General features: G+C 40.8%; 1 protein-coding gene across 1 annotated transcript in view; it reads left to right on the forward strand.

Annotated features, from left to right (window-relative positions):
* Nucleotides 1-730: 730 nt before the first annotated feature.
* Nucleotides 731-23,650, forward strand: part of LOC102926866 (vomeronasal type-2 receptor 26-like) — a 30,640-nt gene continuing 7,720 nt past the window's right edge. The window contains exons 1-3 of the mRNA XM_042274607.2: nt 731-945; nt 2,008-2,305; nt 12,732-13,541. Coding sequence (XP_042130541.2) covers nt 731-945; nt 2,008-2,305; nt 12,732-13,541 — 1,323 coding nt within the window. The remainder of the gene's footprint in view (nt 946-2,007; nt 2,306-12,731; nt 13,542-23,650) is intronic.

A 23,650-nucleotide genomic window follows, 5' to 3' on the forward strand; every position in this document is an offset into this window, starting at 1 on the left:
TATATGGCTGGGTTTTTTTTTCACATCAAAATATGGTAAGACCTAGACTTGGTGGTGCACACCTGTAACCTCGACTAATTGGAAGGCTGAGACAGGAGGGTCACAAATTCAAGGACAACCTGGGCAAGTTAATAATTGATTCTGTGAAGTAACCAGAAATAATTGTGTCTAATGAAAATGCTCTGACTTGGTTTTTCAGAGATACACTAAAATGTCAATGTTAAATGACTAAGAGTCCAGCACTGTCCCCTGACTGGGCCCTCTGATTCCCTCCTTCAGAAGATACTTCATGTCTTGAAGAATAATGGTTCCACTAGTTAGTCTGCCCTTACCTTGGGATCTTTAAAACCCTCAGCTCACTGAGCATACACACCCGACAGATGTTTTAGTGGAATTCACACTTGTTCTTAATTGTATGTTTTTCTTCTGAAATCAGGATTCCTAGGTACCAAGTGAGATGTCTGTGACCCCTTGGAGACTTACAGTGACTGCAAAGGGAACATAATTGAGGGCTAAGCATGTGCGATGCAGATTATACTCCCAGGAAACAAGGGAGTGTTTGGATATTGGTACATCTGAATCAGGACAAAACAGTGCCTTATAAACTTGACCCACATTGATCAGAGAGCCCACATGTTCTATCAGTTTGTCCCTGTACTATCAGGGCCAATTAACCCAGATTCTCAACTCAAACGTTTTCTGGTTTTATCAATTATTTGTCAGTGTTATTATGAAATTATTCATTGCTTTCTCGCTCCTGATTATTTTCATTGCATTCCAGGGACAAATTTCTTGTTTCTCCTTAAATATACCTGCATCTCCTGGCTACTATCAAGATGGAGATTTTGTTATTGGAGGACTCTTTTCCCTTAAAGTGACTTTTGGAGACATGAGAAACAGATTTGGCTTTGAAAGTACAACCTATATGCCGGATTATGTTTATGCGTAAGTGGTTGGCTTCTCTCTTTAGAATAATTATTGTTTCAGGATTTCATATATGTATATAATATATTTTGATCAAGTCCACCCCTACTGCCTCCCCTCCAATGTCTTCCTCTCTCCCAACTTCATGTACTCTTTTCTTCTTCTTTTTTTTAATCCACTGTGTTCATTTAGTCTACCAGTACTGCATGAGTATAAGACACCAGCTGGAGCGTGGGCGAGCTACTAGGGCCAGCATCCTGGAAGGAAAGTGATGCTCCCTTCTCCAGTAGCCGCCAAATGCTGATAGCTACTCTTTGTGGGTCCCTCCCTATTCATGCTGAATCCTCTTAAATGCATGAGAAGGCTTTAATAGCACTTTGAAATTGAGAACTTTTTTATTTATTTATTTATTTAGGACGTTGTACTAAGAATATTTTATTTTTCCTGCTTAAATTTGCTTGTCACTGTTTTTTGAATTGCTGTAGTTGATCAAGCACTGTATATTTCCCCGAGATTTATGTAATTATTGAAGACCACAGGAAATGCTACTTGTTAAGGTTTGCCGTTTCCCACATGCTTCCCTCCTCAATTTTACTTTCTCAGACACGAGTCTCACGGTAAAAAGTTAAAATTGTGCATTTGAATGTGTGTGGTGGTGCGAACTTTTAATCTCAGCACTTGAGAGGCAGAGGTAGGTGGATCTCTGTGAGTTTGCGGTTAGTTTATTCTACATCATGAGCTTCAGGCCAGCCAGGGCTGCATAGTGAGACTGTCTCGAAAAAAAAAATCCAAAACCAAAAATTGTGAATTTGATAATGAGTTGTACTATGAATCTGGTTTTTTTAGACCAATTTCTCCACATTTTCAATATAGAGTATCTTGCTTGTTTCTTAGATTGTCATGTATATTCTTTATGTGACTTAGATTTTTAGAAATAAAAATCAATAATTTGGGAGGGAACAAGGGGAGGAACATGGGCGAAGCAGGAGGGAGTAAAGCGAAAGGGGTAAATGATGTGATGATACTTCAATTAAAAAATTAAGATAAAAAGACAGAAAATTGTCTTTCAATTTCTCCTCCTAGGGATCTCACTAAACATTATCAGCACATGCTGGCAATGGTTTTCGCTATAGAAAACATCAACAAAGACCCGAACATTCTGTTCAACATGTCCCTGGGATTCTACCTCTTCAATGTCAACTTCATTGAGATGAAAGCCATGGAGAGCTCTATGGCTTTGCTCTCGGGAGGGAGCCCCCCCATTCCTAACTACAGCTGCAGGCCCGAGAAAAGTCACAAGCTGGTTGCTGTGATAGGAGGCATTTCAACAGGAATGTCAACCCAGATCTCCCGAATCCTGAGTCTCTATAACGTCCCACAGGTACGCAAAGAATCCTGGCTCCTTGGGTTAAACACAGTGATGTAGTAATAAATGCTAAATAATTCAGTTAGTGTTTCTTGGTGAGGTGTGGGACTGCTTAATAATTTACCAGTTGGTTATCATTTTAACTAAAGTATAATTTATTCATAAGATAAAATCAGGTTTATAAAATAAAATTTAATTTAAAAACCTTTAAAATGGAAAAATATAAATAAAAATGATGACAACCTGTAATTTCCCCACTCCAAGAAAATCTCCTTTGCCATTTCTCATCGTTAACACCCAGTCTTTCTTTCCTGTGCAATTGCAGAGCAGCAACAAGCATGGGACTGTGACAGTTCTTCTCGTGTATTTTACTGTAACTGCTGTGGACAGATGCTTGACTATTTTTCTGTAGTGTTAGCTTAGGTTGCCACATAATACTTGTTTTTATAAAGATCAGTGGAGACATTCAGGCTGTTGGTAATTTTCCTCTGTTGGGAAGGAAGTTCTAATCCTTGTCTCTGTTTAAAAATCTTTTTGTTGACTAGTGACGACTCTAATAAACAGTGCCTAATAGTGGCATTTCTAAGTCAAATGTGTTTGTGTTCGTAAGGCTTACAATAAACTTGAAAATAAATATGTCAGTTCACAAATAACAGTGATCCAGTATTGCTGTGGATATCACTCTATATAAATAAAACACTGATGGCCAGTGACCAGGCAGGAAGTATAGGCGGGACAAAGAGAGAGGAGAATTGGGGAAACAGGAAGAAGGAGGAGAGACACTGCAGCCACTGCCAGGACAAGCAACATGTGAAGACGCCGGTAAGCCACCAGCCACATGGCAAGGTATAGATTTATAAAAATGGGTTAATTTAAATAAAAGAACAGTTAGCAAGAAGCCTGCCACGGCCATACAGTTTATAAGTATTATAAGTGACTGAGTGATTATTTTATACGTGGATTGTGAGACTGCGGGGCTTGGTGGAAGCTGGAGAGAAGCCCTCCAGCAACACAGTATCTATTGTTTCCTGCTAATGTCAGTGAAGTAACTTAAAATCTTTGTCAAGTGCATTAGGCTACCATGTTTTTATTTTTAACTTTTACTTATTTATTCATTTTTGAGACAGGGTCTCACTATGCAGACTTGGCTGCCCTATAACTTACTATGTAGCCAAGGATAGCCTCAGACTCACACAGATCCTCATGCCTCTGTCTCCCAAGGGCTGGAACTAAAGGCATGCACCCCCATGCCTAACTAGATTTTTGTTTTTATGAGTTAATTTTATTTCTTCTTTTAAATATTTTACTTTGGGCACATGATTATTATATTTGTAATAAATACAATTATTTATAAGAAATACATATCAATTGTACTTTGCTCATTTTTGTCGCTGGTCCTCCTACCTGCCTCTCACTGGTCCCTGTCCTCCCACCAAACAGCCCCACTTCCGCTTTCCTGCCCTGGGATCCTCTTTGCTGTACAGAAGCGTTTAATTCCACGCAGTCCCACTGAGCAGCCACATGAAGATTTACTGAGCTATCAGTCCTTTCAGAAGATCCTTGTCTGTGCCAATATTTTGAAGTGTTTCTCCTAGGTTTTCCTTTAGTTATCTCAACGTTTAAGCTTTTACCTTAACGTCTCTGAGCTGATTTGAATTGATTTTTGCACGGGGTGGCAATACAGTTCTACCTTAATTTTTTTTTTTTTTACATGTGCATGGGTATTCACTTTCCCTAGAAATTTGTGGAAGAAACTGTCTTCCACAAGGTATGTTTTTGACTGTAGTTATGTGAGTTTATTCATGGGTCTTCTGTTTCATTTGTCTAAAGGTTTATTTTATGCCAACATCATATTGTGTTACTATGGCTCAGTATTTTGAGATCTGGTGTTGGAATATGTGTACCATTACCAACACATGTACCAGATCTCAGTAACTTGAGATCTGGTGTTGGAATACATGTACCATTACCCTCTCTATTTAGGATTTCTTTGTCCATTTGGGGTCTTTTGTGCTTCCAGATGACTTTTAGGATTGCTTTCCTAGTTTTGTGAGGAACATTGTAGGAAGGTTGATGAGACATATGGTTAATAGTATACAATTCTGGCATATTTTGTAATAGTAATTCAGCCAATCTGTGTGCACCTAAGTTCCTTTCATCTTCTGGAGTTTTCTTCAACGTCTTTCACCTCTTTGGTTAAGTTTATTCCTACATGGTTTATTTTTTAAGCTACTGCACATGGGATTATTTCCATGATTTCTTCCCCTATAAATTCATTATTGATATATAGAAAACTACTAGTTTGTGTATGTTTATCTTGTGTTGTTACTTTGATGAAAGTGTATATCCGGTTTGAGAGTTTTCTAGTGGGCTCTTTATGGGATTTTAAGTATGTAAACATATATGTGAACAGGGATAATTTGCCTTCTTGTCCTAATTGTATGTGTTTTTCTGCTACATTGCTGCTGGGATTTCAAGCTGAAAATGAATGGCAAAAGTGAATACTCTCTAGGCCTTTGTTACTAGTTTCACTAGCAAACTTTCGAATTGTCCATCTGGTACTTTATCCACTTCAGTGTCATTGAATTCAGTAACTAAGGAGTTATGATCTTTTGGGGGAGTCACGCTGTTTTAGCTTTTCATGTTTCTTTTGTCTTTGTGCGGTGAGTTGTGTATCTGCTGGCTTGGATATTTCTTTGGGTTGTACTCGTGTATCTTATTATTGAACTGTGTTCTTTTTATTTAGATTAATTTTTATTAATTTTAATGCTGTGTGTGTAGTGTGTGTGTGTGTGTATGGTATGTGTGTATGTGTGTGTGTATATATGTGTCTGTGCATGTGTGTGTATAGGTATAATGAGTGCAATGTCCACAGAGGCCAGAGGAGTTGGATCCCCTGCTCTGGAGTTGGAGGTGGTTATGAGTCACCTGACACAGTTGCTGGGACTTGAACCTGGGTCCTCTGGGATAATGTTTTTATCAGCATATGCTGTATGGTTTCATTACGGGGCACATACACTTTGTTCCTCCAGTCTGCTCCCTGATGCCCTCTCACAGCCTCCAGCCCTGCTGCTCCACTCTCTGAACAAAACCCTTTCAGCTTTTACTTCACACTGTCTCATTACTGTACCCACATTAGCATCTCTTTTTCCATTCTAGTGGTTCCCTTTCTAGTTTTTATTTATTTATTTATTTATTTTACAGTACTATTCAGTTCTACACAATAGGCACAGATTCCCTTGTTCTCTCCCTTCCTGCCCCCTCCCCTTCCCCCCAGCCCATCCCCCATTCCCACCTCCTCCAGATCAAGGTCTCCCCCGAGGACTGGGATCAACCTGGTAGACTCAGTCCAGGCAGGTCCAGTCCTCTCCTCCCAGATTGAGCCAAGCGTCCCTGCATAAGTCCCAGGTTTCAAACAGCTAACTCATGCAACGAGCCCAGGACCTGGTATCACTGCCTAGATGCCTCCCAAACAGATCAAGCCAATCGACTGTCTCACCTATTCAGAGGGCCTGATCCAGTTGGGGACCCCTCAGCCTTTGGTTCATAGTTCATGTGTTTCCATTCATTTGGCTATTTGTCCCTGTGCTTTATCCAACCTTGGTTTCAACAATTCTCGCTCATATAAACCCTCCTCTTTCTCACTAATTAGACTCCCAGCACTCTACCAGGGGCCTACCTGTGGATATCTGCATCCAAATTCCTCAGTCCTTGGATGGGGTTTCTGGCACAACTATTAGGGTGTTTGGCCATCCCATCACCAGAGTAGGTCAGTCCCGGCTGTCTCTCGACCATTGCCAGCAGTCTTTTGTGGGGGTATCTTTGTGGATTTCTGTGGGCCTCTTTAGCTCTTTGTTTCTTCCTTTTCTCATGTGGTCTTCATTTACTATGGTCTCCTATTCCTTGTTCTCCCTCTCTTTTCTTGATCCAGCTAGGATCTCCCACTCTCTTTCCCTCAACCCTCGCCCTTCATTACTCCCACTCATGTCCAGGTTGTTCATGTAGATCTCATCCATTTCTCCGTGTCTTTCTTGGGGTCCCATTTTCCAGGTAGCCTCACTGGTGATGTGAGTAGCAGTCCAGTCATCCTTGTTCCACATCTAGCATCTTCCTATGAGTGAGTACATTCACCTCTAATATATGTAAATGCATCCATAATGTATGTAAATTATTCTGTCACTAAATATTACAGATAATCCTTTCTCCCCATCTGTTTTCTTTACCAGCCTGGGTTACATTGGCTCTTCAACAGTTCCATGTGTTAGATCCTCTGTGTCCTAAACCCCACATCTGCCTTTCTTGATTTACTACACATTATGCAGAACACGTCCCTGAGTTGAAAATTTACAGGTTTTCCAGTTGTGGTTTTCACTGATTGACTTACTTTCCAGCAACTTCACTTGGTTGTTTTCCAGAATTTCAATTTCTCTGCTGAAATTTTCCTCCACATTTCAAAATTCCTCCACCAAATTCCTGTTTGCTAACTCCTATTTAGGTTCTGATCAATTCCCTCACTACATCTGCCTGCTTGTTTGAGTCTTGTTTGTGGCTGTTGACCATTCTATAGAACGACTCTGACATCCTCTCTCATTTCTTCTTTTTAAACTATCTTTGATTTCTAGTACTGAGGAGTTATGACCTTGTGGAGGTTTCCTAGTGGTTTGTTCTCTGTCTCTGTCTCTGTCTCTGTCTCTGTCTCTCTCTCTCTCTCTTTCTCTCCTCTCTCTCTCTTCCTCTCTGTGTTTGTCTCTGTGGTATTTTGTGCATCTGATGGAATGAATTTGTCCTCTAGTCCTTTATTTTTCTATTTTATCATTTTATCTTATCTTTTAGATTGATGAGTGTGTGTGTATATGTGTGTGTTTGTGTGTGTTTGTGTGTGTGTGTGTGTGTGTGTGTGTGTGTGTGTGTGTGTGATGTGGTCAGGTACGGCACATGCACATGAGTGTGCAGGAAGGTGTGTCAGGACACCCACACATGGAGGCCAGAGTGTCTTCCTCCATCACTTTCTATGCCACTGCCTTGAGACAGGGTCTTTCACTGAACTGGAAGCTTGGCATTTTGGCTAGGCTGACTTGTCAGCAACCTCTTGAGATCTGCCTGTCCCCACCGCACAGTGCTGGGGTACAGGCACATGCAGCTACATCTGACATGTTGTGGGGATATTGAGGATTCTAATGCAAGCCCCCATGCTTGCAGAGCAAACATTTTCAACCTGCTGATCCATCTCCCCAGCCTCATGATTTATATTTTATTAATTTCTTAAGTTAGCGTACAAAGTCACGGGTTTATCATGGCTTCTATCATTATGCTTTGTTCTTCATTTCCCTCAGAATTTGGCCACAAGACTCCACAGTTATCCTCTGATGTTGAAATTAGCACCTCACCCCCAAGCCAGTGAACTGAATCCTCTCTCTCCATACTGCCTGAGCCAAGCCTCCTCCCACCTAAATATTCAGTTTGTTGCTATCATGACCTCCCATTTTCCATACCCACCTCCTGAGACAGCCTCCTCCAGGCCTGTTCAGGTGCCTGCAGGCTCTGTGATGTGTGGTTGCTCCCTGTTCTCAGGGGGAGCCCCAGAGGAGCTCAGTGTTAGACCATGGGCTCTTTCCTAAGACAGCACCTTGCCACAGTCCTCTGAGTCATGAGGAGTGACCAACTGTAGCTTTTCTCCATTGTCAGGCCATCTCCTTGGAGGAACAGCTGTCTTCCCAAAAGCTACGTCTGATTTTGAGTCCTGAAAGAACCATGGGCTTGTCCTGCAGACTGGACAACAGGTCTCTCCATCATAGACCCTTGCCTTATCCTTTGGATGCGGTTTCCTCCCATTGTGGGGAGCAGTGCTGGGGTGCCGTGTGTGGTTGACTTCTCGTGGGGCTGTCCTTCTGTCTCTCCATACTCTCCTGCTGTCCTACAGCCCCGCATGGGTTTCTGCTCTTCGCTCTTTCTGTTGTTGGTGCTTTGCTTTGTGTTTTATTTTTATATTATCTTTTTTATTTTATTTTACTAATTTTTTTTACATCCTGACTGCAGTTTCCCCTCCCACCTTGTGGAGGCCCACAAAGGTTTCCTAGTGTGTGGTTACTAGGAGAATGGAAGGGTCTACACTTGGCTGAGCTAGGGGGAGGTCTTTGCTCCACCCTTTGGCATTCCTATAAATAGCCTTTTAGAAGACACAGAAAGGGCCAGTGGATAAGGATCCAGGCCCTCCTGAGGCTATCCTGTGTTTCTATCTGTTTCTCTCCCCTCTATTTTTCTATCTAAATCTCTTATCCCTCACTCCTCAAGAGTACCCTAGGGTAAAATGTAGGAGTCCATCTTCCAGCTGGCCTCCCACACCTCCTCTCCTCCTAGTCCCTGCCTCCCACCTCCCCTTTGCTCCCCCTTGCCTCCATCCACTCCTCCTCCATTTCTGCTCAGGAAAGGGCAGGCCTCCCATGGATATCAACCAAACATGTCATATCAGGTTACAGCAAGAATAGGCACCTCCCCCTCCTATTAAGGTTGGGCAAGGCAACCTAGTATGAGGAATAGGGTCCCAAAAGCTGGCAAAAGAATCAGAGACAACCCTACTCCCACTGTTCAAGTCTTACAAGAATACCAAACTAACAACAACAACATATATGAAGAGGGTCTAAGTTAATCCCATGCAGGCTCCCTGGTTGTTGGCTCAGTCTCTGTGAGCTCCTATGAGCCCAGGTTAATTGTTTTTGTAGGTTTTCTTGTGATGTCTCCTTGACCCCTCTGGCTCCTACAACCCTTCCTCTCCCTCTTCAGTAGGATTCCCTAAATGTGGTCTAATGTTTGGCTGTGGGTCTCTGCATCTGTTTCCTTCAGTTTCTGGATGATGCCTCTCTAATGACAATTGGGCTAGGCACCAATATATGAGTATAGCAGAATATCATTAGGAATCATTTCATTGACTTTTTTTTTTTGCCAGTCATGTTTGGTTCTCCCTAGGTCTCTGGGCTATCCTACCTCTGGGTCTTGGCCCTCCAGGCAGTGTCATGGGTGAGCTTCCTCTGGGGGCATGGGTCTCAAGAGTGGTTGGCCACTCCCACAATTTCTGTGCCACCATTACCCCGGCACATCTTGCAGGCAGGACAAATTGTAGATCAAAGGCTGTGTGGATGGGTTGATGTCCCAATCTCTCCACTGGAATTCTTACCTGGTTACAGGAGATGGCCAGTTCAAGCTCTGTATCCCCCATTGCTAGGAGTCTTAGCTAGGGTCACCCTCATAGATTCCCGGGAGTTTCTGTTGCACTAGGTTTCTAGCTCATTCCAAGACACTCCTTTCTCCCTTTTCCAATTGTCTCTCCTATTACTTTATCCCTCCATCTTCCCCCACCTGATCCCTCCTGTGTTGATGTAACCAACTGTCTTATTAAATAAGAAACACAGAACCAATGTAAAAGAGAAAGCCAAGAGGTCAGAGCTCAGAGCTAAAATTTCACCCTTCCTCCTGCGGTGGTCCTAACTCTCCAAAAGAGAGCTACTTCCTGTGTGTATGTCTTTTCATAGTTTTTTTGTTCTGCCTTCTCATTGGTTGTAAACCCAAACACGTGACTGCCTCATCACTGCCCGTATGTACAGCCCCCCAGGTCTTAAAGGTGTATGTCTCCAATGCTGGTTATATCCCTGAACACACAGAGATCTACCTAGCTCTTCTACCAAGTGCTGGGATTAAAGACGTGTGCCACCACCGCCACACTCTTGCTATGGCTTTAATAGCTCTGACCCCCGGGCAACTTTATTTATTAACATACAATCAAAATCACATTTCAGTACAATTAGAATACCACCACACTCCTGTTCTCATCCCATCCCCCACCTCACCAATCCACCTGTGATTTGGTTTTGGTTTTTTAAAGATGGGGGTCTCTCTATTCCATACCTCTAGCTGTCCTGTAACTTGCTATGTAGACCAGACTGCCTTTAAACTCACAGAGATCCACCTGCCTCTGCCACCTGAGTGATGGCATTTAAGGAGCTTTTCCATATTTTGAGTGGAATCTGTTCTTTGCTATGTTGACTCTTCTCATTCATTGTATTGAATGGAAGAAGCTTCAAATGGACCAGCTTTTCTTCTTGTGTATTTATAAAACTAGAACACTCTGCATATGTAAGAGACAGTTTCATTCTTTTCCTAATGACTTTAACAATCTTTCATGTGCCTTTGTGTAAGTGCATGGGGTGGGGGAGCAGTCACGTTTCTGCTCATGAGTGTGGAGGCTAGAAGTTAACATCAGGACCCTTCCCAATGTTCTTCACTTTGACAGCACCTCTCAGTGAACCTAGAGTTAACGGATTTGTGACTGGCGGACAAGTCCCAGGGATCAGCCCATCTCCACCTCCCTGGGATTCCAGCCATTCATAACTGTGCCCAGCTGTGAAATGGGTTCTGGGGATCAAATTCAGGTCCACCCTGCGCACAGCATGCTCTTTAGCAGTTAAGCCATCTCCCCAGGCCTCTGAAAATGTTTTCTTTTTCCTTTTCCCTACAAACAAATGTATTCTCTCAGGCCACATTAAAGAAAGGAAGTATTTTTGTTGCATTTCAAACATTTTTTAAATTTATGGCTTAAAAGCTGTTCATTTCAGGTTTTTAGAAAATTTTAAATAAACATAAAAATAAGCTAGTTTCATGAGTCTTGTGAGCCAATTATCAAAGTTTAATAATATAAAAATATGGCAATCTTGTATCATCTATTAAAATTGCTTGCTTCTGTGCATTTATTAAATATTATTTCTTTATGCTACCTGTCTTCTTCCTCAAAGTATTTATGTTTATTTTATTTTGTGATTTTATTTCTTCCTCCTCCTCCCCCTCCCCTTCCCCGGCCTCTTTCTCTCAGCCAGTTAACACATATTGAATGTCTATGTTCAGTTGTCATGATTTTGGATCCAATAAGTGAAATGTTCACTAAACATTCAAATTCAGATGCGTGGTGGGAAGTTGGTGTACCAACAAGAGCCAAGGTGTGAGCTAAGTGGGGTTGTAATTTTAGGATATCATTTAGGGAATTTGTGTCAAAACGGGGATCAGATCCCAATCTGAGCCATGGGACATTCTGATAACTCTGATATCACCAGTTCGGGGAGATAGAGAAGATTTAGTAAGGCAGGCTGACAGTGGTGACCAAACCTTTTGATAGAGGAAATGCATTCCTTGATCAAAGAAAGAATCCTGGAACGCATTAAGAAGCACATTTTTAAGAAGAGGATTGTATCATGCCAATGTTCGGTTATGTGAAATAAATTTTAATAACTGGTCATCTGATTTAGAAGATTAGGTAATTAATGATCTAGCCTTTTTTTCCCAAGAGGAGATGCCCTGAACTGCACAGGAATAACAGTATAGACATCGCAATCGAAGTTTCCTGGCAAGAATGGCAGCAATGTGATGGGGATAGCCAGAGGGCACTGGGTAAGGAGAGATTTTACAACAGGCATTGGGAGAGATAACCAGGTCTTTACCCCCAAGCAAGCTTATTTTAGAGCAGTTGATTATGAATTAAGCATTACAGAAAAACAAAAGGAATAGGAACCTCTAGGGAAATATAGAGCTCACTAGTGGATTTTAAAATGTTTCATGGCTGTTTGAAACCTGGGACTTATACAGGGACGCTTGGCTCAATCTGGGAGGAGGGGACTGGACCTGCCTGGACTGAGTCTATCAGGTCAATCTCAGTCCTTGGGGGAGGCCTTGATCTGGAGGTGGGGGGTGGGCTGGGGGGGAGGGGAGGGGGCAGGAAGGGGGAGAACAAGGGAATCTGTGGCTGTTATGTAAAACTGAATAGTACTGTAAAATAAAATAAAATAAAATGTTTCATGGATTCCTATTTATCAGTTAATTAGTTTTCGATTCATGACTTCCAGGGTGAAAAAGGCCTTTCATGTTAACATGTCACCACTTCCATTATCAGGAAAAAAACAAGGTTTGGTACAGGAAGTGATGGATTTGCAAATGCTATTGGTTTGCTTGGTAATACCAGAACTGAGGGCAGGAGATAGACACTCTGTGGCCTTATTTGGTATATTTTTCAAAAGTGTTGAGAGCACTGAAGAGATGGCTCAGAGGTTAAGAGCATTGGCTGCTCTTCCAGACATCCTGAGTTTGATTCCCAGCACCCACATGGTGGCTCACAACCATCTATAGTGGGATCCGATGCCCTCTTCTGGCAAAAGTTATGCAGAAAGAGCACTTCTACATAAAATAAATACATACATCTTTTTTTTAAGTGTAAAGAGAAATATATATGTCATGTAAGCCATAACAATTAAGTGATGGGTCATAGGTAACAAATTAGTATATCTTAGTAAAGTTATTTAATTGTTTAATTTCTCCTAGAGTGCATTAACAGATAAGATAAACTAAACCATTTGGGAATAAACGTCACTGTCTTGTGTAAGTAATAACTCTGCTTTCCATTTAGATCAGCTATGCTCCTTTTGACCAGAGTCTCGGGACCAGAGCCCAGCCCCAGTCTCCTTACCAGTTTCCTATGGACACTGCAGCTCTCTATCAGGGGATTATTCAACTGCTGCTGAACTTCAGTTGGGTCTGGGTTGGCCTTGTGGTCCCAGATGATATGAGGGGAGAACGATTCCTTAGGGACATCACAGAAGAGATGACCATCCATGGACTTTGTGTTGCATTTGCAGAAAAAATTCCAGAATTTCCTGCTAAGGACACAACAAACAGGCTACGGTTCACAGAAAGATTCACATTGACAAATGTCGTTGTTGTATTTGGAGACACATATTCTCTTCTGAGGCTTGTCTATAACATCTTTTGCAATATTCCTCTTGGTAATGTCTGGGTTACAACTTTGGACTGGGATATCACCACATTACCATTTGAACAAAGTCTAAGTTATACATACTTCGGTGGAGGATTATCATTTTCTGTTTACATGGATGAAATTCTGGGATTCAAGGATTTTCTCAGGAGTGTTCAACCTGGGAAATACCCTCGTGATATCTTTATCCAGGATGTGTGGTCAGTATTATTTGAATGTCCATATTCAGATCGGGACTTTATCAGGGAATTGAGTCAGTGTGAGCAAAATGGCACCCTGGGCACACGAGCTCTGCATGCTTGGGATATGAATACCTCCCCCCCAAGCTACAGAGTCCATACTGCAGTGTACGCCATCGCCCAGGCACTGCATGAGGAGCTGTCACTCAGAATGGAAGGAGACTCACTTGATAAAGGTGCACCCCCGGCTCCTCTCCCATGGAAGGTAGCTGGCTTTGTGTTTTTTGGGGGGTAATGGGCCCTGGCTTGTAAGTTCTGTGCTTTGATTCATGATCTTCTCATAGTTACCCTCAAATTGAAGAAAAGGATTTTTTTATTAAGAAAAACACATTTTAGAAGGATCTTATTTAAATTTAAATTAACATTTTCATCAAGAAACAATACATGCATGATGTTAGGAGAAATAATGATCATGTCTCAAGCATATTCAAACAATGATATTTATGCCCAGTTGTCACAAATATTTTGGGAGTTTTTTGTTTGTTTGTTTGTTTGTTTTGTTTTGTTTTGTTTTGTTTTGTTTTGTTTTGAGACAGGATTTTTCTGTGTATCCCTGCCTGTCCTGGAACTTGTTTTGTGGACCAAGCTGGCCTCAAACTCATAGAGATCTACCTGCCTCTGCCTCCAGAGTGATGGGATTAAATGTGTGTACCACCACACCCAAATTGTCACATATCTTTTTTCCTTACTGCTTTTATTATTCTGTGAAGAAATTAAAATTAAGAGATTTTTTTACATGTATAAATATGGCCTATTTTAAGGAATTTTAGGTACATGTGGTCCAAATAGCTTGTTCTGTTTTGATAAACGGATCCGAGAAAGAGCACATAACTTCTATAAGGCTGGGCATTTTATGGTCCATGCCTGTTATCCAGCACTTGGAAAGCTGAGGCAAGAAGAGCGTAAGTTTGAAGCCAGCCTGAACTACATAAGTAGATCTCATCCCAAAAATCAAATCCCAAACCAAACTAAAACAAAAATAACTTCTTTGTAAATGAAGCTGGATTGGGTGGAGTGGCACTAAATCAAGTCACATCGTCAACTTGCCACGTTTTCCCTTTGTATCTGCTCCACTCCTATTCACATTTCCAACAATGTACAAGAGTCCTTTCTCTCTGCATCTTTGCCAACACCTTATCTTTTGATTTGTTTTAAATTTGCTTATTATTTAATAGTTTCATACACTTATGTAACGAATGTTGGGCATTTTCTGCCCCACCCGATTCCATTCTCTCTCCCCTTCCATTAAAGCCTTTCTTCCCATCAAGTACCCTCTCACTTACTTACTTCCATGACATGTGTGTGTGTGTGTGTGTGTGTGTGTGTGTGTGTGTGTGTGTGTTCCTCTGAATTTAATTGGAGTTTCTTGCCTAAGAGTGGGAGGTTATTTACCGGACTAAAGGCCAATTGTCTCTTCGGTTCACATAAATCTTTGGTCTGTTTTGAATTTTGGCATCAGGCATCCTAACACACACGAAGTGGTACAGCTTGTGGTGAACTGCTTTTGCCTTCCGCTGGAGACCAGTGATGCTAAACATCTTTCTGTATACTTCATCAGCATATTCGTGCCTTTCTTGAAAAAATATCTATCAGATATTTTCCCCTATTTTAACGTTTTGGCTAAATAATTTCATTAGTTACCTATAAATTTAGGGTATTAACCCTTTATTGGTGTCTTGTTTACAAATGTCCTCTTTCATTCTGTGAATTGTCCTTTGACTTTGTTGGTTGTTTTCTTTGCTGTGCAGAGTCTTTTATTTGGTGTAGTTTAACAGATTTCATTGACTGCTTTTGATGCTGTCTTTGAAAATATCATCATCAAGACCAATGGCATCGAGGGACTTCCCCCTCTGTTTTATTCTAGTTTTATATTCCCGGATTTTGACATGTTCTTACTTTATTTAATGTATGGAATAAGGCAAAAGACCCAGCTGCAGTTATTTACATGTAGACACCCTGTTTTTACAACAGCATTTATGGAGGAGACTAAATTTTCCCCTTTGTGTGTTCTTGGTGTTTTGTGTGTTCTGTTTGTCTATGGACTTTCTGTTCAGTTCCTCTGGGATGTGTATGTGTTTTATGCCATGTTTGTATTGCTGTAGATTCTTAGAATTGTTGGAAATAGGAAGCGTAATGTTTCTAACTTTGTTCCTTTTGATCAAGTTTACATGAGGCATTAGACTTCTTTGTGGATACCCCCATGGGAATTTTAGGACTTGTTAATCTATGAGAAAGATGATTATGTAAATTTTGATGGTGATTGTCCTAATCTGAAAAATGTTTTGTGTAATGGTATCATTTAAACAATATTAATTGTTCTAATCTTTGATGTACTTACCTTTCTGTGTTTCTTCAATCTCTTTTATCAACATCTTCCAGGTTTAACCATAGGGACACTTTACCTACTTGGTTAAATATGTTCCTAACTAGTAAAATAATTAGGAATTTTGTTTACATTGGCATAAATTTGTTATGCACTATACTGGGTCTCATAAGATAGTTACATTCAAGAAGACACTAGACTTTGACTATGTTTCCCTTTAATCCCCTGACTCCCTTTCCTATGCCCTCCCGACTTGTAGTGGCTTGAATGAGAAATGTCCCCCATAGGTTCAGGATTTGAACAATATGTTTCCTGGAATGATATTTGTTTAGGGGGATTAGATGATCCAGTCTTGCTGGAGGAAGTACATTGCTGCAGAGAGTTTTGAGATATATATATATATATATATTTCTAAATGGTCTTATTAAATAAAAAACACAGAGCCATATATAGGGGTGAAAACCTTAGAGATCAGGGAAATAGTGAGAACCACCAGCTAACCTTAACTCACCACGCCATAGCTTCCAAAGAAAGCTACTTCCTGCTATTCTGCCCTCTCATTGGCTCTTAGTCCAGCTACCTCACTTCCTTGTCACTGCCTGTCTGTACAGACCTCCAGGTCTCTATGATTGGTACTGGGATTAAAGGCGTGTGTCACCACGCTTGGCTCTGTTCCCTAGAGTGGCCCTGAACACACAGAGACCCTGCCTGCCAAGTGATCGGATTAAGGACGTGTGCTACCACTGCCTGACTTTTGTGTTAATGTTAATATATGTTGCTATTTCCTCTGACCTCTAGGCAAACTTTATTTATTAACATACAAATAAAATATCACCACATATATCTATTTCCATCTAACTTCCAGTTTACCTTCTCTTCTTACAGCTGAGGAGCATTCAGCGTCCTGTGCCATCATCACACCTGCCTGCTGCCATGCTCCTCACCATGAAGGACTCTGATCCCTCTGGAACCATAGGCCCAAATAAACTCTTCCTTCTGTAAGTTGCTTTTGGTCATGGTGCTTTATCACAGCAACAGATCAATAACTAATACGTAACTCCTGTTAGTCATCTTTGTTCCCCTAGACAGTTCTACCTCTACATCTTCTGTGTGTGTGTGTGTGTATGTGTGTGTGTGAGTTTATGTATCTATAAAAACCCTAAAATCCACAAATGAGAGAAAAAATCCACAATATGTGACTTTCTGAGTCTGACTTTGCTTAATAAAATAATTTCCAATTGCAACAATTTTCCCATAAATGGCATAACTTCATTAGTCTTTATAGTTGGATAAAATTCCATTATGCCTGTATGCCAAATTTTCTTTAACTATTCATTAATTGTTAGACACTATATTAATTACTTTTCTATTGTTGTGATAAAACACCATGACCAAATAAACTCTATTAGTTTATAATAATAAAGGTGTAGTTTTGGGCTGACAGTTCCAGGCGGACAAGAGTCTATCACGGCAAGGAGGCATGGCAGCAAGCATGAGACATGGTGGCAGGAGCAGGAAGCTTGAGAGACCATATTTCAACCACAAAACAAAGCAGAGAGAGTAAGCTGAAAATTCTGTATATACACTCAAAACCTACCCCCAGTGACATGTTTCCTCCGGCAAGGCTGCATCCCTGAAACCTGAAACAGTGCCGACCAAGTGGGGGACAAGTGCTGAAATCCCTGAATCACATTTCTTAGTCAAGCCACTGTGTACACTAAAGCTGAGACCGTCAGCTCTCTGTTGTTGCAATAAACCCTACTGTGAAGTACCCTAATACACTGACCTAAAAGTCCTTCAAGTAAACACCAAGACGTGGTATAGCTGGGTCATATGGTAGATCCATTCTTGTGGGGGTTTTTGTTGTTGTTTTTCTTTTTTCTTTTTTTTCTCTTTTCAAGACAGGGTTTCTCTGGGTAGCTTTGTGCCTTTCCTGGAACTCGTTTTGTAGACCAGGCTGGCCTCAAGAGATCTGCCTGGCTCTGCCTCCTGGTGCTGGGATTAAAGGCGTGCACTACCACTGCCCAACCCATTCTTGTGTTTTTAAGAAACCTCCTTACTGTTTTCCATAGTGGCTGGACTACTTTACATGTCCACCAGTATTGTATAAGAGTACTCTTTTCTCGGTATTATAGTTGGCATTTATTGTTATATGGGTTTTCCATTGCTGTGATAAAACACCATGACCAAATGAGACTTATGGGGAAAAAAAAAAAAAAAAGAATGTGTTTTGGCTTAGCTTCCAGAGGGAGGAGAGTCTTTAATGGTGGGGAGGCATAGCAGCAGATGGCTGGAATAAGAAGTAGAGAGATCTCATCTTCAGCTACATACAGAAATCAGAGATAGCCAGCCACAGGTGGGATGAGGCTACATACTCTTAAAGCCCACTCCAGTGACATACTTCCTCCAGCAATACTCCATGACCTAAAAATTCCACAACCTCCCCAAACAACACTATCAACAAGGACCAAGTATTCAAACACCTGAACCGATCAGGGGGTCACTGCTCATTCAAACCACTATATGTAGTTTCATGCACAGGTGTGTGTGTGTGTGTGTGTGTGTGTGTGTGTGTGTGTGTGTGTGTGTGTGTGTGTGTATCTTTAAGAATTTTGAGAATTTTGTACACTGTTTTAATCGTATTCATTCCCCACTTCCTTCCACTCTCCCTTCCTCCACCCACCCGAATTTGCACCCCACCCCTTAAAATTCATAAAGACCTAATTTGTGTTGCCCCAACAATGTTGGATATGTTGCCTTCTGCAGGAGCATGGTCAACTCTCTTAGAGAAAACTGACCGTCCCTTCCAATAGCTGACAATAGCCAATAACACCTCAGCTGGGGTGGGACTTACTACCCAACTGCTTTGGTCTGGTTTGGTCTTGTGTATGCTATCAAAACCGCTATGAGCACACATGCACAGCCACCCTGCAGAGGCAGAAACTACTGCTTTCAATCTTTCTTTCTTTCTCTTTCTTTCTTTCTTTCTTTCTTTCCTTCCTTCCTTCCTTCCTTCCTTCCTTCCTTCTTTCTTTTTTTTTCTGTTTTCCCCCCCAGAGCTGAGGACCAAACCCAGGGCCTTGCATTTGCTAGGCAAGCGCTCTACCACTGAGCTAAATCCCCAACCCCAAGATACTGTTTTCTTGTAGTCACCCACTGCCTTGGCTTTTATTATATATGACTTCTTTTTTATTATTTAAAACATTTTAAAAATTTGACTATATTTTGACCGTATTTCCCCTAACCCAAGTCTCTCCAAATCCTTCCCCCTTCCCTACCCACTCGACTTTAAGTTCTTTTTCAAAAAACACACCAAAAACCCAATACAACAAAACAAAGAAAACAAAATAAAACCACACCCAAAAAGAAAAGAACAAAACAAAATATCAAACTATAACCAAATGAAAGCGCACGCACGTGTGTACACACACACACACACACACACACACACACACACACACACACAATGTGGAGTCCATTATTTTTGGTCAACTACTCCTGCCCTGAAGTGGTTGATGTAGCCAATGTCACTCCATTGAGGAAAACTGATTTTCCCTCTCCCAGCAGGTATAAATAACAGTTCAGTGGTTAACCTTTACCCTAGTGACTAGGTTTTTGTTCATTCATTCATTCATTCACTCATTCATTTTTCTTAAATATAAAAAATAAAACAAAAACTATCACACTGAAGTCAGACAACACCGTGTGAGAGACCTTGGACTCAGTGGCAGCCTGGTATTCCCAGGTGCTGTCATTTGAGGAAGGGAGTTGTCTGTTGGTTCCCAGTGTTCTCAGCCTATCCCTACACCTTGTCTCAATTTCCGGAGTTCCTGGATTCACTACCTGTTCCTGAATGGCCAGGGCATATGACTTTTCTAGGTTGACTTTTTGTCCTACAACTTCACTGAATTCAATTATTAGTCATGACTTATTCTTGGTAGAAAAGGACTTAGTGGGATTCTTGAATAAGATCATACCATCTGTAAAACTAGATAATGTAGTTCTTTCCTGCTGGTTTGGGTGCCTGATACCTTTTCTCTTATATGACACTCTGATGTTCACCAGAAAGGAGAGTGTGCATTCTATTTTTATTATTTTTAAAATAAAATAAAGCAAAAACCATCCCTTTGGAATTGGACAAGACAAGCCAACAGAAGGAAAAGAGCCAAAGAGAAGGCATGAGAATCAGAGACCCGCTCATTTGCTCAAGAGTGTGCATCCTTATCTCCTCATTTATCTTAAAGGAGAAATCTTCAGTCTCTCCTTTTCTTTTCAAATTTCTTTGTAAATTGCATTTGATTTTTAATTGAAATCTAATTACATAATTTTCCCCTCCCTCCCTTTCCTCCCTCCAATCCTTCCTATGCCCTCTTCTGACTCCCTTTCAAATTTCTGGCCTCTTTTTCTTTAGTCATTATTGTTTATATATGTGTATATACATATTATATACACACATATATGGAACAATATATATTATTAATTGTACATTAATAATATAATATATGATTAAATATACATTATAAATACAACCTGCTGAGTCCACTTAGTGTTGCTAGTCTGTATATGGTTTTAGGACTGGCCATTGGGTATTGTATATCCATTAGTATGCCCACTTACCCCTGGGCAAGACAATTCTCCCTGTCTCAGCAGTTATGAATTCCTGTAGTTCCTCATTAGGGGTAATGTCCCCTGAGATTTTCCCCATCACATTCTCTCATCAACTGTGTTGTCATTGATTGGAGGTCTTTTCAGAGACCTTTGGCCTATGCTTATCTCTATAAGTGCCTTCCCCCTGTTTTTGCATGTTTTATTAGTTTCAGGCCTATGTGAAGGTGTTTGGGCCCCTTGGAACTGATTTTTCTGTAGTGTGAGAGATAACGATCTAGTCAAATTCTACTGGCAGCCATCCAGTTTCTCCAGTTTGTTGAGGACATTCCGGTTTTCTTTAGGCACAGTATGGGCTCTACCATACATGGCAGTTAATGTGTTGAGGCAAATAACTTCTCTACTGAAAATGTTGAAAGTTTTGATTAAGCAAGTATCCTGAATTTTTCCAATGTTTTTCTACATCTGTTAAGAGGAGCATTTGATTTTTTTTACTTTATCTATTATTGAGTTTTATTAAATTCAGTAATTTATTTAAGTTGAACATCTTTGTATCCCAAGCACTTGGTCACAGTATTGCATGAATCCTAAAAGGTCTTATAATAAAAAAAAAAAACCCAGAGCCAGATATTGGGGTAAATGCTGAAAGATCAGAGGAAACAAGCCATGGCCACTTCTCACCTCACCAACTCCTCAGCTAAAAGAGAAAGATCCTGTCTCCATGAATCTTCAGACTGAATGCCCCTGAGTCCTCAGCCAAAAAGGCCTCCAGTTCCTATCTCCTCATACCTTATATGCCTTTCTCCACCCAGCCATTTCACTTCCTATCTCAACCTTCCTAGTGCTGGGATTAATGGCATGTGTGCTTCCCAAATGCTGGTAGCAAAGGCATGAGATCTCAAGAGCTGGGATTAAAGGCATGTGACTCCCAAGTACTGGGGTTAAAGGTGTGAGCCACCACTGTCTAGCTGTTTCTCTTTTAAACTGAATTAATCTCGTGTAGTCCAGGGTGGCTTTGAACTCACAGAGATTTAGAGGGAGGGAACTCTGTCTCTCAAATGCTAGGATTAAAGGTGTGTGCCACCATTGCCTGTCCTCTATGTTTAATCTAGTGGCTGGCTCTGTCCTCTGATCTTCAGGCAAGTTTTATTTGATACACAATCTATCACCACATCTCAGTATTGTTTTAATAAGATACTGCAAAGTATTTTGTTAAAGATTACTGCATATGTGTTCATTTGAGGTAAAAGTCTGATTTTCTTATCATATACTTGTCTGACTTTGGCAAGGGGCAGTGATGGCCTTTTAAAATAGAAGAATGTGTATTCTGTTTCTTGGAAATATATATATATACATATATATATATATATATATATATATTATATATAGTTTTCTGCCTTGCCCACAGTCAGGAAAAATCTCTGTCACCCGCCAGTCCCACAGCTGCTCAGACCCAACCAAGTAAACACAGAGACTTATATTGCTTACAAACTGTATGGTCGTGGCAGGCTTCTTGCTAACTGCTCTTATAGCTTAAATTAATCCATTTCCACAAATCTATACCCTGCCACTCGGCTTGTGGCTTACCGGCACCTTTTCATGCTGCTTGTCAGGGTGGCAGCTGGCAGTGACTCCTTCTGCCTTCCTGTTCTTTTATTTCTCCTCTGTTAGTCCCACCTATACTTCCTGCCTAGCCACGGGCCAATCAGTGTTTTATTTACTAACCAATCAGAGCAACACATTTGCCATACAGAGCATCCCACAGCACAGCCAAGTGCAGACCATCTCAGACACCTGCACTCAGGCCCATGGTCCTAATCATCCTCTATGTGGACCTGCTGGGTAAAGCCACGAGGAACCCAAGAACAGGCTCCCACAGGACATACAGAACATCCCACAGCATACATATATATATAGTTCATTTGATCTACTAAGAACTTCAAGTTCAATATTTCCCTTCAGTTTCAATCTGAATCATTTATTCATTTCTGAAAGTAGAAATATAGATATCTACCACTGTTATTTTGCTGTGGCCTATTTCTGATTTCAGATCTGCTAATATTTGCTTTATATACTTGGATATATTTACAATTGTTGTGTCCTCTTGATGAATTTTCCCCAGTCATTATTTGACATTCCTTGCCTTTTGTGATAGTGTTTGACCTGAATTCTGCTCTCCCTAAAGTTACATTCAAGTGTAGCTATTCTTGTCCTTTTAGTCTATCTACCTACCTACCTGCCTACCTACCTACCTACCTATCATGTATCCATCTATCTCAGTGCTATGCATTGAACCCAGACCCTTGTGCATGCTGAGCAGGTATTACCACTGAGTTCCATCCTCCTCATCATCTTGATGATCACTTACATGAAATTTCTCCATCCTTTCATTTTCAGCCTATGTATTTCCTTGTGGCTAAATTAAGTCTCTGCGGACAGTGGCTAGTTGTATTGTCTCTTTCAAAAATAGTTTTAGCTTGTTGGGGGGGGGCAGTTGAATTTATTCTTTGTATAAATACAGTTGGTGCCACAAAAGAATGTATTAGTCAAGAAGAAACCACACGATACAGCTAATGATGGTGTGGTCACACTCATTTGTGCAGTCACACTCGGAAATGTTTGCTCAGTAACAAAATGTCCTAATAACGAATGTCTCAGCTTAGTTCCAGCCTAGTTTCTGTGTCTTGCAGCCAGAGTGTGTGGTGTCTTCAGCAACAGGGTCTTACTACACAGTTCTGATAGGTAACCCAGGGCAAGGATCATAACCTGTATAGTTTGGGGCCCTCTGGGGGATTCCTAAATAAAAGGGAGGTTTCCCACATCTGCCACTGGGATTTCTTTTTAATAAACTGTGATACTTCTGTTCAAACACTTTTTAAATTATGTTTTTTTCAAATTAGCTTATGAAGCTGTAGCTTCCCATGTGACTTCTTCATGTATCTTCAGTTGGGTTAGTTTACCCAACTTTCTGTTCTCTCCTACTCTCATCCATCCTTACAGCTTGCCACCCCACTATGCTCTCCATTTTTAGCACACATGTTCTGCTTTCACCTCCCTCCTTAACTGCAACTTCTATTTTAAAAAAACTAAAAATTTTACTTTATTAGAACTCTTTCTTAAGTAGTTTATATTTGTGAAAGGAAAGAGTATTTTTTTTTGAAATGCCATCATGCAAAGAGTTTAAAACATCTCACTCAAATCGCTCCTATTTTTTCTTAAAAGTTACACCCAGTATTCTCATCTCATCACTGATTTAGAAAAGTTCAGTTTCCAGATTCGCAAAGTGTCCAAAGTGTTCGTCAATGGCAGATAACAGTGTCACTGTAGACAAAGCCTACAGGAGCACTTCTGGCCTGTATGAGCCCTATGGTAAGTGTTGGATATAT

The sequence above is a fragment of the Peromyscus maniculatus genome, chromosome 3, assembly GCF_049852395.1.
Source record: "Peromyscus maniculatus bairdii isolate BWxNUB_F1_BW_parent chromosome 3, HU_Pman_BW_mat_3.1, whole genome shotgun sequence".
Classification (NCBI taxonomy): Eukaryota; Metazoa; Chordata; class Mammalia; order Rodentia; family Cricetidae; genus Peromyscus; species Peromyscus maniculatus.